General features: G+C 41.9%; 1 protein-coding gene and 1 pseudogene across 1 annotated transcript in view; both read left to right on the top strand.

The window, feature by feature from the left end:
• Nucleotides 1-16,087, top strand: part of COL12A1 (collagen type XII alpha 1 chain) — a 384,763-nt gene that overhangs the window by 286,919 nt on the left and 81,757 nt on the right. The window contains 5 exon segments of the mRNA XM_030199047.1: nucleotides 1,224-1,388; nucleotides 2,878-2,916; nucleotides 3,846-3,984; nucleotides 11,591-11,733; nucleotides 13,916-14,025. Of these exon segments, the coding sequence (XP_030054907.1) occupies nucleotides 1,224-1,388; nucleotides 2,878-2,916; nucleotides 3,846-3,984; nucleotides 11,591-11,733; nucleotides 13,916-14,025 (596 nt within the window).
• LOC115467245 lies at nucleotides 15,059-15,514 on the top strand (annotated as a pseudogene).

Below are 16,087 nucleotides of genomic sequence, written 5' to 3'. Positions count from 1 at the left end.
AGTTACTTTACCAAGAAATTGTATATTACAATCAAAATTAGTTTTTTTTTTTAAAGAATAGGCTGGATCCCTGCACCGGTCTTGCAATCCAGAGGTGACCGGTTCAAATCCCACTGCTACTCCTTGTGATCTTGGGCAAGTCAGTCAACCCTCCATTGCCTCAGGTACAAACTTAGATTGTGAGCCCTCCTGGGACAGAGAAATATCCAGTGTAACTGAATGTAACTCACCTTGAGCTACTACTGAAAAAGGTATGAGCAAAATCTAAATAAATAAATAAAAATAAAACTTTGGATGTGAGCATTTATGCCTGCCAAAAGCTAGTGTAAGTGCTGACATCCAACTAATGGCAGTTAGGTGTGCAAATGCAAGTATTCTATAACATTGCGCCTAAATTCTGGGGAAGCCCCTGCCCCAACTATTCCCTTCTCATGGCCACACCCCCTTTGGAGTTGTGCACTATGAAATTTAAGCACACATTTTATACAATAAGGCATAGGGCAGATCAGCATGTAACTTCTAATTACTGCCAATTAAGTGCTTGTTTATTTATTGAAATTTATTAACTGCCTTTATGAACAGATTCACCCAAGGCAAATATAAACATAAATACAATAACCCTCTGATTCTATAAAAGTTACCAAAAATTGCACATACAAGGTGCAGTCCTGATTTGTGCACACAATTTAATAGACTAACGAGCCAATTATTGCCAATAATTGTCTTTTTAACAAGCAGTTATTGGCACTAATTAGATTTAATTGGGACTAATGCCCGCAAACTTAGGTACAGGAACTATGCCTAAAATTTGTGGGCGGCCAAAAAAAGAGAGCACAGAAATTGGAGGGTCATTGGCATTTCAGTGTGGATTGGGGGCATTAGTTCCGGATTGGCGTGCAGCAAGTCTGTTGCTGCGCGCCAACCCTTTATTAAAAGGGCCCCTAAGATTTTTTCTCTAAAATTTCCTGTGAAAATTTGATAACAGATCTTAAACTTACAAATAAGATATCAATTTCAGACATGAAGCCACCTGAAATTTACAAACCCATATTGAAAACAGAAAGATTTTCATTCTTGTGGTTACTGCTTGTAGTATACTACCTTAAGGTAGTATCACATACATTAGCAATATCACAGTGTAACACTGAGCCTTATAAAGAGGGTGACCTATAACAGTGTACAGTTTTAAAGCATATGATTAACACTCTGTACTGTCTTTGCAGGTTTCAGTGTCTTTGTTGTTGGTGTGGCCGATGTGGATTACAACGAATTGAGAAACATTGGCAGCAAACCCAGTGAACGTCATGTCTTTATAGTCGATGATTTCGATGCATTTGAAAAGATTGAAGAGAACCTTATAAATTTTGTTTGTGAGACAGCTACTTCAAGTAAGTGACGAGCCAGATCACCACCAGTCAATTTTTCTGGTAGATGTGGTGTACAATCAACTTACAGCAGTTTAAATTATTATTTTTCTGGTTACCTGGAGGAAAGGAGAAACAGGGGTGATAGGATTCAGAAGTTTAAATATTTGAAAGTTATTAATTCGCAAACAAACTTTTTCCAGAGATGGGAAGGTGGTAGAATAAGAGGGCATGAAGGAGTAATTCCAGGAAGTATTTTTTCACTGAGAGGGTGGTAGATGCCTGGAATGCCCTCCCGTGGGAGGTGGTGGAGATGAAAATGGTAACGAAAAATGTGTGGGACAAACATAAAGGAATCCTGTATAGAAGGATCAGATCCAAAGAAGATTAGGGGAGATTAGGTAGGAAAGCCAGTGCTGGACTGACTTCTGCGGTCTGTGCCCTGATGGAGGTTGAATTAGATTTGGATGGGCTGGAATGGAGCTTTTTGGGGGCTTTGATAACAACTTCAGAAATTTTAGAACAAAGCCAGTGCCAGGCAGACTTCTATGGTCTATGTCCTAAAAATGGTAAGGATAAATCAAAAACAGGTATACATACCATTTGTAATGAGCTTATCTTGTTGGGCAAACTAGATGGACTGTACAGGTCTTTATCTGCTGACATCTACTATGTTACTATGCTGATTTCAACAGTGTTCTGTAGCTCTATAAAGAGAGAGGTTGTTTCTTTAAAGCACATTGCATGCATAACAAGGTTTCCTAGACGTCTGAGTTTGGACCACAACTGAATCAGAACTCCTTGGTTGCTGATTGCTTCCCTCTATCAAGGCTGTCAATTTTCAGCCTTCCATGATGCTTGCAGACCTAATGAGGATTGGTAGAAAGATCAGGAAGGCTTTTTTTTTTAAATGTTGGGAGGAAAGGTGACCAGCCTGATTTAGGCCAACTCTTAAAGTACCTAAAGTTGGCCAGCCAGTTATATGGCTAGCATTGAAAATCAGAACTAACTGGCTAATGACTCCTTTAACCTAACCACATCCCTTGGCCCACTCCAGATTTGGCCAGTTAAAGTTAGCAGTGTGGTGGAGCTTAGGTAGCTAACTTTAACTAGTGAGTGTGGGGAAGCAGGGTGCAGGGACTGAAATGATTTTACCAAAGGCTTTGATGTAGCCTAGGGGTTCCCAACCCAATCCTTAGGACACAGCAAGCCAGTCTGGCTTTCAAGATATCCACAATGAAATTGCATGAGATAAATTTGCATGCACTTGCTTCCATTGTATGCAGATCTATCTCATGCATATTCATTGTGGATATCCTGAAAACTAGCTGGGTGTGTCCTGAGGACTGGGTTGAGAATCCTTGATAGGCTGATAAGTCCTTATGTGAACACTGAATCCATTTGAAAACTGAGCTCTTGTTGGACTAGATCATGTGGAGAATTTATGCTTTCTTGTCTAACCTGTCTGCCTTCAAAGTGAAAGCTAACATTTGGCTCTTCTCTCTTATTTTAGCTTGTCCACTTATTTATTTGGATGGATATACTTCACCCGGTAAGAATTCATTGCAATGTTTTTATAGACTGTCCCCCTGATATTCGGCCAGCAGCAGGCAGTGTGGTTAGCTGCTGCTGGCGGCGTTGACCCCTGATATTCAATGCCTGGCCGTATCTGGTAATCGGCATTGAATATGCAGTTTCAGTTTTGTCAGTGTCAACTTAACCAGTTAAGGCAATATTCAGCACTAACCGGTTAAGTGCTTAGTGGTTAAAGATAGTCTTGCTATTTATGCGGCCTATTTTAACAATTAAAATTAGCCGGTTCACACTGGATATTCATGCTTAACTGGCTAAGTTACGCGACATAGCTGGTTAGCAGCTATCCGCTAAAGACCAGATTCTGTATAAGGCACTGAAAAAACCACGCAGTAAACATTTCTGTCTAAGCATATTCTTTAAGCGGCGCCTAGATTTAGGCTCGGTATATAGAATTCGTTTAGTTGATATCCTAGTGCCTAAAAGTATGCACCTCCATTTACACCAACAAAAATTTGGCATAAATTCCTGCGTGTAGATTTATGCACACTGGGCCATATTCTATAACTACACATGTAAATTTTGGAATGCCCACGCAATGCCCATTTCCCCGCCCATAATCATGTCCCTTTTTGAACTGTGTACATTAGAATTTAGGCGCAGTTCATTGCAGAAGACATTTAGCGAGTTGTGAGCGTAAATTTCAAATTATTTCCAATTAGTGCTCATTATTACTTGTTAAGTGCTATTATCTACGCTCATTAGCTCATTAAGCCAATTAAGTTACGTGTGTTGTTAAGGAATATGCCTGCATTTTGGCGCAGATCTGTAGGCATGTTATATAGAATCTGGCAGTAAGTGGATAGCACTGAATATTGAGCCCTGTATTTCTAATACATTTGTTTCACGTATTATATATTTATAATCAATTTTTTTTCTGCTTTTCAGGTTTCAGAATGTTGGAAGCCTATAATCTCACAGAGAAATACTTTTCCACTGTGCAAGGAGTATCCATGGAACCAGGGTCGTTTAACAGTTATATGTCATACAAAATTCATAAAGATGCCTTCCTCTCTCAACCTACATCGTAAGTGATGGCAAAGATGCCTGGATTTTTATACAAAGAAATCTTGAAAGTAGAGATGGGAGCAATAGACAATAAATAAATTGCGGCATTAGAATATATCACCTGAAGTCTTAACGTTGTTGGTAGATGGGGTTGTGTTTTTAAATCCTAACAATGACGTTGCTTTAGAATATGTACTGGGCCAGATTCTGAGCTAGCGCATTGAACAGCTTAAGTTAAATGTCAACGCTGGCACTTAATACAAATATCAGTACCTCTATACATATGGTTTTGAATATACAGATGGTGTTGGCCTGCTGTTAGTTATTCACATAATGTATGAGATATGATGATAGTGACTGAATATTTTCATTACTCGTTCTGGCATTAGGCCATTCAGAGTGATTTTTGGCCCAGTACTATCTGTATAATATTTGAAAATACATGCATAAGACAGTTGTAGAATCTCAGCCCAAATGTAAAAAACACTTGCCAGCACTGAAAGTATTTCTCTGTAACTTCAGCCTAATACATCACAATTTTTAAACACTGAAGTACAGCTTCCAAACAGACAATTCCAATTTTCTCCTTTCCTGATGTTTCTCCCCTGCTACAGATATTTGTAACATCTGCAAAGAGGCATATTTTTCCTCGAGCCCTTTCTGCAATGTTGCTAATAATGAAAACACATTGCCTTAGCTAGAAAATATAGATTTATACAAATAATGGGCCCAATTGTCAGCCTGCGGTGATCAGCGGTTGTTACATCACTGTCTGCTGTTGGCAGGTTTTGACCCAGGTATTCAGTGTCAGGTTATTGGAATTAAATATCTAGGTCTTGATTGGTCACCGGAGGTTATCTGGGAGTTGGCCGATATTCAGACCGGTACCTGGTTAACAACCTGAATAACGTTAGGACATTCTTTTGCTTTCCTAACTTTATCTGTGTAGTTACCCGGTTAGTGGACTGGAAATCACCGCTAACTGGGTGAGTCCTGGCTCTGCCTTGACTCCACTCCTGGACTGCCCTGGTACTAACCAGATAGGGCCATGATGGGCTCCCTGGATTTTTGACAGCACTATATGGTTATGTGCCACTGAAAATCTGGGGATCATCTAGTCAGTGCGGGGGATAACTGGGTAGGAGCCTCTCCTACCTGATTATCCTTCACTGAATATTGGCCCTGATATTTCTTGAGTCAGGAAAGTAACGAGGCATCATGGAAGCTGCTCCATGATGTCATTGTTTGTGTGAGTGGATAAAAATGTTCATTATTTTATCCTTTACCAATTTCTTTCCACTCATGACCGGCTAAATGTTAAAAACAAAGGATGTACCATTGAACTATGGGGTGTAGTTATCAACATGGGCTACCGTTAAGAGGTGTTATGTTACCACTAGGGGGGGGGGGAGTTATCAAGGTGCAGTAAAAAACAGGCACCCCTGCAAGCAGCGTTATTCTATCGCTTGGGAGCATCGGGCTTCAAAGCCATGGCCTGATGTTGTTAGGCTGCTTTCAGGCCCCTGATCCAAACCCCCACTTCCATATCATCATCTTCATTCCCCAATCATCACCCCACCTTGATCAAGACCCCTCCCATTCAACAATCAGCACTCCACTGTACTGGTCAAGACCCCCACCCTCCGAACACCAGCCACCCTCAATCAACACTCCCACACCCCATAAGAAGTTCCTCTGGGCACATGTCCCTAGTGATCCAGTGGGTACTGTGATAAGAGTGAGTAGGAATAGCCTAGTGGTTAGTGCAGTGGACTTTGATCCTGGGGAACTGCCTCTGGTATAAAAAACGTACCTGAATATATGTAAACTGCTTTGAATGTAGTTGCAAAAAACATCAGAAAGGTGGTATATCAAGTCCCCTTTCCCCTTCCCTCTTGCCCCCACTGGTGCCTTCCTCCAAAATGTTGCCTGGGACCCCTAGGTAGTACTGCTAAGAGTCATGTTTCTGAATAAACATATCTGCTGTTTTGTATCTCATTACTATTTACTCCTTGGTGAGAAATAATATGGGTTATTGTGATAAAGCAGCTTGGTTTTGTCAACTTTCATGCTATTTTAGCACAGATCCCATTTTGTGCAATGAGACCTAGATACTAATAACTGGGGTTAACAGTAAAATAACACATCTTAATGGTAGCCTATGTTGACACTTCCTCCCCTTAATCTGTTTAGCAACTTCTCCATTGGTCCCAGAGAGGCCAGTATTCAAAAGCCTTTAGGCGACCAACATTGGGTGCTAACTGCATAAGGGTTAAGTATAGGTTATTCTTGATTTTAAATGAAATGCACAAAGAGTAGGAATAACTTTAAACCAGAAAGAGACCAAAGTTTTGGCCTGAGGGTGTCATTGGAAGCCCTCAGGCCAATGGTTGGGAAGGGACATTGAGGGTTTGTGACCTGAGGAATGGGAGATATCCTTAATACCAGTAGAGGTCTGAGGAATGAAGGGGGGAGAATCCCCCAACTCTTTTTGAGGTAATCATTGGATAGAATGTATGTGTATGTGCAGGGCAGGGAGGATGCTCAGGTTGTATGTATCCATTCATGATGGACTGAGAAGGAATTAAAAGAAGATGGCAGATTGCTAGTGAGCTGCCCTATGATGCCTTCCTACCTTAAGTGATTCTTGTGGAGAATGGGCAAAAGGAAGGGGAAATTACACCCTGCTATGGGTTCCATTTCTGTTTTGCTGTTAAAAGGCCTAATGAATTAGTTTGTTACTTGGGGTCCTAGTCCGGTTTTATCCCTGTTGTGGAGCTACTGGGAAAAGGTGCAGTTGGAGGAAGTCAACAATAAGGAGAAGAACCAAAAATCCCATGAAACACCAGAGCAGGAAACAGCAATAGTGGAAATGACTAGGTGAACAATCCAGGTGATCCAAAGCTCATATGTTCATTACTACCAAACAAAATACATGGAACAGTGTTTAGAACTACAGCAGACTCAACACGGGCCATGTTTCAGCATAAATGCCTTTCATGCTTATTTTCGAAAGAAGGGTGCACATCTTTCCACACAAATCGGAAGATGGGCGTCCTTCTCCCAGGGTCACCCAAATCGGCATAATCAAAAGCCGATTTTGGGCATCCTCAACTGCTTTCTGTAGCGGGGATGACCAAAGTTCCCCGGGGCGTGTCGGAAGAATAGCAAAGGCAGGACTGGGGTGTGCTTAACACATGGGCATCCTCGGCCGATAATGGAAAAAAGAAGGGCATCCCTGACGAGCACTTGGCCGACTTTACTTGGTCAATTTTTTCTTGCGACCAAGCCTCAAAAAGGTGACCAAACTGACCAGATGACCACTGGAGGGAATTGGGGATGACCTCCTCTTATTCTCCCAGTGGTCACTAACCCCCTCCCACCCTAAAAAATATTTTTTGCCAGCCTCTAAGCCAGCCTCAAATGTCATACCCAGCTCCCTGACAGCAGTATGCAGGTTCCTGGAGCAGTTTTAGTGGGTGCAGTGCACTTCAGGCAGGCGGACCCAGGCCCATCCCCCTTACCTGTTACACTTGTGGTAGTAAATGTGAGCCCTTCAAAACCCACCACAAACCCACTGTACCCACATGTAGGTGCCCCCCTTGATTCCTAAGGGTTATTGTAGTGGTGTACAGTTGTGGGGAGTGGGTTTTGTGGGGCTCAGCACACAAGGTAAGGGAGCTATGCACCTGGGAGCTTTTTCTGAAGTCCACTGCAGTGCCCCCTAGGGTGCCTGGTTGGTGTCCTGGCATGTCAGGGGGACCATTGCACTATGAATACTGACTCCTCCCATGACCAAATGGCTTGGATTTGGTCGTTTCTGAGATGGGCACCCTTAGTTTCCATTATCACTGAAAATTGGGGACGACCATCTCTAAGGAAGACCATCTCTAAGGTTGACCTAAATGTTGAGATTTGGGCGTCCCCAACCGTATTATTGAAATGAAAGATGGCCGCCCATCTTGTTTTGATAATACGGGTTTCCCCGCCCCTTCACGGGGACATCCTGCGAGGACGTCCTCAGGAAAACTTGGGCGCCCCGTTTGATTATTCCCCTCCATGTCACCAATAACCTAATGTACCCACATATAGGTGGCAGCTGCAGCCATAAGTGCTATTGTGGGTTTTGAAGGGCTCACCATACAATATAAGGAGGTCATGCTGAGATGTGTACCTGGGACCCTTTATGTGACATCGACTATAACACCCCCTAAGGAACCCCTGCCCCACTGCTCTGCTGGGATGTTTGTGTGGCCAGTCTACTAAGAATGCCGGTCCCCCATATATCCCAATGGCTTGTTTTTGTGCATCTTGTCAAAAATTTGGAAAATTATCAGTATACAGGATATCTTGATTAAAGATACTCTTCTTCATAGAAAAATGGGAATTATGGAGAACTTGGTTAAAGAACTTGGTGGAGAATGTTTTATTTATTTATTTATTTGTTACATTTGTATCCCATATTTCCCCACCTATTTGTAGGCTCAATGTGGCTTACATTATTCCGGAGATGTAGTTACGGACTCCGGAGTGAACAGATACAGAGTGCAAATACAGTAAAATAGATCAGATGTGAACTGTCTCAAGCAGCATGCCAGAGGTGGGATCTTGCGGCGAGGGGTTATATACTGTTTGTTTCCTATTTTTAGTCCTGCCTTTCATTTTTTGATGACTATCCAGCTTATAATTGAAAAAGAAAAACGCCTATATTGCGACCCAAATCGGGAGATAGACGTTTATCTCACAAAAACGAATAAAGCGGTATAATCGAAAGCCGAATTTGGACGTTTTCAACTGCACTCCGTCGCGGATGCGGACAAAGTTGATGGGGGCGTGTCGAAGGCGTGGTGAAGGCGGAACTGGGGCGTGGTTATCGGGCGATCAGAGATGGGCGCCTTTCGCCGATAATGGAAGAAAAATATGCGTTTTTAGCGAGAATTTAGGGCACTTTTCCTGGACCCTGTTTTTCCACGAATAGGGCCCCAAAAAGTGCCCTAAATGACCAGATGACCACTGGAGGGAGTCAGGGATGACCTCCCCTGACTCCCCCAGTGGTCACAAACCCTCTCCCACCACAAAAATATGCCGTTTCACAACTTTTTATGTTCACCCTCAAATGTCATACCCACCTCCCTGGCAGCAGTATGCAGGTCACTGGAGCAGTTATTAGGGGGTGCAGTGGACGTCAGGCAGGTAGACCCAGGCCCATCCCCCCCCACCTGTTACACTTGTGCTGGTAAATGGGAGCCCTCCACACTGCCCCCCAAACCCACTGTACCCACATGTAGGTGCCCCCCTTCACCCCTTAGGGCTATAGTAATGGTGTAGACTTGTGGGTGGTGGGTTTTGAGGGAGATTTGGGGGGCTCAACACCCAACGGAAGGGTGCTATGCACCTGGGAGCTCTTTTACCTTTTTGTTTTTTTTTGTAAAAGTGCCCCCTAGGGTGCCCGGTTGGTGTCCTGGCATGTGAGGGGGACCAGTGCACTACGAATCCTGGCCCCTCCCACGAAAAAATGCCTTGGATTTATTCATTTTTGAGCTGGGCGCTTTCATTTTCCATTATCACTGAAAAACAAAAACGCCCAGCTCACAAATTGTCGAATAAAACATGGAGGTCTATTTTTTCCCAAAATACGGTTCGGTCCGCCCCTTCACGGACCCGATCTCGGAGATAAACGCCCATGGAGATAGACGTTTTCGTTTGATTAGGCCCCTCCACGTAATTTGAAGCTGCCTGTAGACTTCTTGCTTTCAGTTATTTGTAATTTTTGTGTTCAATCTACTAAAACTGAATCTATAAACATTGAAGTCTGAGTTTAATTTCATCTGTTAGCTTGGATGTCTCTAAGTGCCCTTTAGTCGTGCTAACGTTTTAGCACGCACTAACACTAAAGACACCCATAGCTATATTCCGTGCTAGCAATCCCACCTTTGATGACATGTTCATATTAGAGCTTCATTAAAAGTAAACATTCTGGTCTAAGAATGAGGACAACAGAATAACTGCAGGATAAGTGTCAGTAGGTTGAATGTAATTAAAAACTGGCAATTTGGAGCAGGTTGAAAAAAAAAAACTGTGGTGGGCTGGGTTTTGCTTGAGGGCTGTAGTTTGCCCAGCTTGCTTTAAATGCATAAAGGGTCCTTTTATTAAGCCGCGTAGGCACCAATGCCCGCCCAACACATGTCAATTTTGAGTTACTGCCTGGCTACCGCGTGGCCCTTGCGGTAATTTCATTTTTGGCGCGTGGCAAAAACCGGGTGGTAATCATCATTCTATGCGTGTAGACGATTACCACATGGTTAACACAAGGGACCTTACTGCTAAGTCAATGGCTGGTGGTAAGGTCTCAGACCCAAAATGGACACATGCCAATTTTTATTTTGCCGCAAGTCCATTTTCAGCAAAAATTTAAAAAAAGGCATTTTTTACAGGCGTGTTGAAAAATGGATCTGTGCGCGCCCAAAATATGCCCCCATTTTTCGGCACACCTTAGTAAAAGGACCCCTAAGTAATTTATTTTAGATTGTACATGCAGTTTCAGCCACTCACCTTGACTGCAGAGGTTGTTTGAATATGTACATAACTTTAGTTCTTCCTTAGACACCCATAATGTGAAGGAGTAGATGTAAGAAAGAAAAGGGGCCAGAAATATCCCTTTCCCATTATTCATATCTAAACAGAAAACACTGAAATGATTTTCTTCAAATATAGAAAGGCCTTTAACTTCTCCGGGGCAAAAAAAAAAGTCCTCCAAATTTAACCATGCATTTATATGGATGTGCTAGTAAAAACATTGCACTCGATGTTCTTATCTCTTTCCACATGACCAGAAACAGCTTTCTTCTTTCCAGAGTGCTTTTTGTCACATTTGGATAGATCCATATTTTCTTTCCATAGAATAACTCAGATGACTGATGAAAATAAAATCTCAGGATTGCATTAAGATCTTGCTCAAATACCAGAGAAATAAATAATGCAGCTCTTTCAGAAGACTCTGATGCTGACTCTTCTAATACTAGCTGTTGAGCCCGTTAAAACGGGCTAGTATGGGGTTTTGGCAAGGCCCCCTCCCCTTGCCACTGCCCTCCCGGAGTCGCCGCTACCACCCCTGCACCCGGCCCGGGCCCTCTCTTCGGTATTGAACTTACATCGGTGAAACGCAGGCAGCACGCAGATCAGCTGAGCTTCCGTCGGCCTTTCTTCTCTGCCTGTGTCCCGCCCTCGTGTGACGTAATGTCAGCGAGGGCGGGACACAGGCAGGGAAGAAAGGGCGACGGGAGCTCAGCTGTTCTGCGTGCTGTGTTTTGCCGATGTAAGTTCAATACCGAAGAGAGTGCTCGGGCCGGGTGGAGGGGGGGGGGTGACGGCGACCTTGGGGGGGTGGGGAGCAGTAGCGACATCGGCGGCTTTGCGCAGTTTCCCTCTCTGTCCCGCCCCATCATCATGTATTGATGCGGGGGCGGGACAGAGAGGGAAGTCTCTACTGCGCATTTGTGAGTGAGTACGGTCACTTACCATTTATATGTTTGATTGCTAATATATTGTTCAACTCAAGCTGAGTCTCTTGTGATTTCTTTTCTATATATTTTTCTTGATACCATTAATTCATTTATTATCCACAGGGAGCTGCACCCGGATGGATTACCCAATTCTTATACTATCATCTTGCTGTTCCGTCTTCTTCCGGAAACTCCATCGGATCCATTTGCTATTTGGCAGATAACAGATAAAAGTTACAAACCAGAAGTTGGACTGAGTGTTGATGGTAAGGAGAATTTTAACTAATGGAAATTTAAAGTTCTTTTACTAGTTAGTTTTTGCAAAGGGTGAAATATCCTTTCATGACAAAGGGGGCCTTTTACTAAGGTGTGCTAGCGTTTTTAGCTCACATAAAAATCAGCTGGCGCTAAATGCTAAAAGACCCCCAAAGTCTCAATTAATCTGTTTTTGTGCAGTCCAGATAATATTTTGTTATTGCGTTTGAGGAATTATTAAAACATTTAAATTAAACATCAAAAAGATACAAGTGAGGTCAAGATTCAAAATACTCTTATCCATCCGATATTCAAAAGGGTTTTTAAACCCCACTGTATGATTACATTTAACTGGTTAGGGCTGCTGAATATTGTTGCTTACCGGCCATTTCCTAACCAGTTAGGTTAGGGGTGGGTTGGGGGCAGATCATGGGCAGAGTGCCTAATCAGCTGGTTAGCAGCAATTGCTTTCAGAAAGTTGCAAGTGTAGAGCTATTGTTGGGGGGCCTGGGGGTATGGGGGAGTCATCTGAGTCTTCAGAGTCCTCTTCTGGATCTTCTTTGATTCTCAGTCTGATGTGGGTTTGGGTTTGCAAATTTAAGTGGACGGGATCAGGTGGAATGGAGACAAATGAGTGGAAGGGACTCATGTTTCTTTGAAACTGAAATGGAAGATTTTGAGGGGATAAGTAGATATATTTTTGCTCTTAGTTAGAGAACAGGAATATGGTAAGGCTGGTAGTTGGAGAACAAGGCCAGTGCTAGGCAGACTTCTACATTCTGTGCTCTGATCATGGTTGGATAGATTCAACTTCAGCAATAGGAGAAGAAGGCGAGTGTCCGGCAGACTCCTACGTTCTGTGCCCTGAAAATGGCAAGGACAAATCAAGATCTAGTATGCATATGTAATGTCACATCATATATTATGCTATGAGTTTATCTTGTTGGGCAGACTGGATGGACTGTTTGGGCCTATAGCTGCCGTCATCTACTATGTTACTTTGGGCCTGATATTCAGCCCACGGGAGGCAGCCTACATAAGTGCTGCGATTGGTGCTGACCCCGAATAATCAATGCTGGGTCGTTTCCATTGACTGGGGATCTGGGGATTCTTTGGCTGCTAAAAAGTTAACCGGCTATGCTGATATTTAGCGCTAACTAGTTAACTTTCTAACAGTCAAAGGTAGGCCTGCTATTTAAGCGGCCTATTTTGACTGCTGAACATAAACAGTTAAGTGCTGAATATCCTCACCTAAATGGCTATGAGGGTTAGTTTGGCAACTCTTATGCTCTTATTGGGCTATGGAGGACCTACAGTTCTCTAGTGACACTGCTGAGAGGTTTTGTGGGTTTTCATTTTGGGTTTCAGTGGGGTCTTTAATATGAACAACTTGGAATTCAAAATGGCCTTGATTCCACTCATCTTGTCTAGGATGTCATCATCTAGCTGGGCAACTGAGTGAGCCTGATGACTTTATGGCAGATAGTTGTTATTGCAATTGCTATTAGTAGTATACAATTTAATCAATATTTATTTATTTATGTAGGCTGGAAAGACAAAACCGTTTTGATTCTTCTGTTATTTATTCATTATGCTGATGAGTTATAATGAGATTTTGGGTTAATAAAGCTGCGTCACTGTTTTCCTATATTTTTGTTTTTTTGCTATTGGATGGTAAGGTGTGAGTGTGAACGCCCAATTTAAGAATATTCAGGTCTAATTTAATGGTATGGTCAGTGTTTGAAGAAAATCTGACCATTGCTGGCTGAATATTGACCAGCTAGAGTACATATTTGTCAGTGGGTGGATAGTTTACCCTCTATTAATCTGTGGCTGTTGTGGACCCTAGCTTAGGAGAACATAAGCATTGCCATGCTGGCACAGACCAAAGGCCCATCAAGCCCAGCATCTTGTTTCCAACAGTGGCCAGGCCAGGTCACAAGTACCTGGCAAGATCCCAGAACAGTAAAACAGATTTTATGCTGCTTATCCTATAAATAAACCGTGGATTTTCTCAATCCATCTTAATAATAGCTAGTGGAGATTTGCTTCACAAAAAATACATAAAATACAATACATTATTTGACATGAAAACACAAAAAAATAGATTTTATAGTATGTACATTTTCAGTATTCTGGACAATGTCTTTTATAAGACTTTAGTAAATGCTATTATCTATAATTTTTTTGCAGGTTCCAAAAAAACATTATCATTCTTTAATAAGGGCAGAAGTGGAGAAACACAAACAGTAACATTTGATGGTGAAGAAATCAAGAAACTATTTTATGGAAGTTTCCACAAGGTAATTTTGTTTTATCTGATTGCGGAGCTCATGTTGAGTCAGTGCAGATTTACCAGAATAATGAAGTTTGCCTGAGCCACAGAGCCTAATTTGTCAACAATAATAATAATAATCTATCTATCTATCTATCTATCTATCTATCTATCTATCTATCTATCTATCTATCTATCTATCTATCTATCTATCTATCTTCAGCCATAACAATCTAACTGAATACAATAGATTACTTCTCGATCTAGGGAATGCAGTACTCAAGTAATTATAATCATTATACCACTACATAATATGCACAGTGATAAAACAATGCTGATAATTATTCAGGTACAAGTCACTTCTGTAAAGAGATGAGGTATGTCTTCATTCCAAGAGCCACATATAGGTAGATATCCCACTCTGTGATCAGTATAGATTTGGTATGAAGACAATTTTAAAAGTTCATGTTACATAGCAATTGTCAGGCTTGTGCATAGAATAAAAGGTATCAGACATAGAAACTGGGGGTTCCTTTTACAAAGGTGCACCAGTGTTTTTAGCATGCACTAAAAATAAAAGTGTGCTAAACGCTAGAGGTGCCCATAGGAATATATGGATGTCTCTAGTGCTTAGCGTGTGCTAAAAATACTAGCGTGCCTTGTAAAAGGACCCCTGGGTTACTAGACATGGCTTAGAAATTTTCATTGAAAAATGCATACATTAATATTTTAGGAGGTGCATTTAGTCAAATGAGGAAGCAAGTTTACCAAGGTTGGAGTCAGAATGTCGAATACGTCCCAACTGTACATAAAAGCAGCATATAAACATGTGTTCTGGTGCCAAACATGTTGCTCCGTATGGTAATGACTAATAGTGTGTGTCATCAATGTAGTTTCCCTGCTTAGCTGGAAGAGTGACAGAAGAGCAAGGAGGTCATATTAGAGGTGGTGGTGGAGGCACAATACCCATGAAGAGTCTCTATTCCTTAGTACTGAGTCACTGAAGGATATACAGGTCCTTATACTAAGCTGAGGTAAAAATAGGCCTTTGTACCACCATCATGGATCGCATGCATGCTCTGGGAAAGGGCCTTTCCAAGTCAGCTTTGCCTTACAGATGTAGTGTGCCTACAAAGTTGAAGCTCACTTCTGATGATGTCAAGGAACAGATTTACAAGCTGGCAAAGAAGGGTCTGACTCCCTTCACAGATTGGATTAATTCTTAGGAATTCTCATGATGTTACCCAAGTTCACTTTGTCACTGGCAAAAAGATCCTGAGAATCCTGAAGTCCAAAGGACTTGCACCAGACCTTCCTGAGGATCTGTACCGTCTCATCAAGAAGGCTATAACAGTTCGCAAACGTCTTGAGAGAAACCATAAGGATACAGATGCTAAATTTTCCTGATTTTGATCGAAAGCAGAATTCACAGGCTGGTTTGTTGTTATAAGATGAAGAGAGTACTTCCTCCCAACTGGAAGTACGAATTCTCCACGGCATCTGCTCTGGTTGCATAAGATTCATTATTTCTATATAAAAGAATACATTTTCACATAAAGTGAAAAATATATGTCTTAGTGTGCCCTAATACAGGTCTTTCCTTCACACTAAGGCCATTTTTATTGTGGCCATAAAACATCTGATTTTCTATTTTTTAAATTAATGGCCATCAGCTAATATTGCCATTAGTGCATAGCCATTTAAAAAAAAAAAAAAAATAGTGCAAGAGCACTTTTCACCTCTTATTTTGCAGATAGTAAGGACTCCTACAGTATCCATGCACTAACCTGTTAGAATGCGGTAATGCACTTCCTGGTTATTGCAGCAACATCCACTGTCTTCCCCTGACACACACCCTCAAAAAATTAAGAAAATATTTTTGGTGTGCATCCTGTGGTAGTGCATCTTTTACTGCCTAACGCAACTTAGTAAAACAGTCTCTTAGTAAAATGGTTTTATTGTTCTTGCCATTAAAGACCACGTCTATAAGCTAATGTGGTGAAGAAGATACACACATTAAATGCCGTGAGCTCAGACCTTTTAATGGGTACATGCTTTGCCTCTCAAAATGCCTCACATTAAGTGACCCA

This window comes from Microcaecilia unicolor, chromosome 3 (genome assembly GCF_901765095.1).
Source record: "Microcaecilia unicolor chromosome 3, aMicUni1.1, whole genome shotgun sequence".
NCBI lineage: Eukaryota > Metazoa > Chordata > Amphibia > Gymnophiona > Siphonopidae > Microcaecilia > Microcaecilia unicolor.
This window is presented reverse-complemented; position numbering and strand designations above follow the sequence as displayed.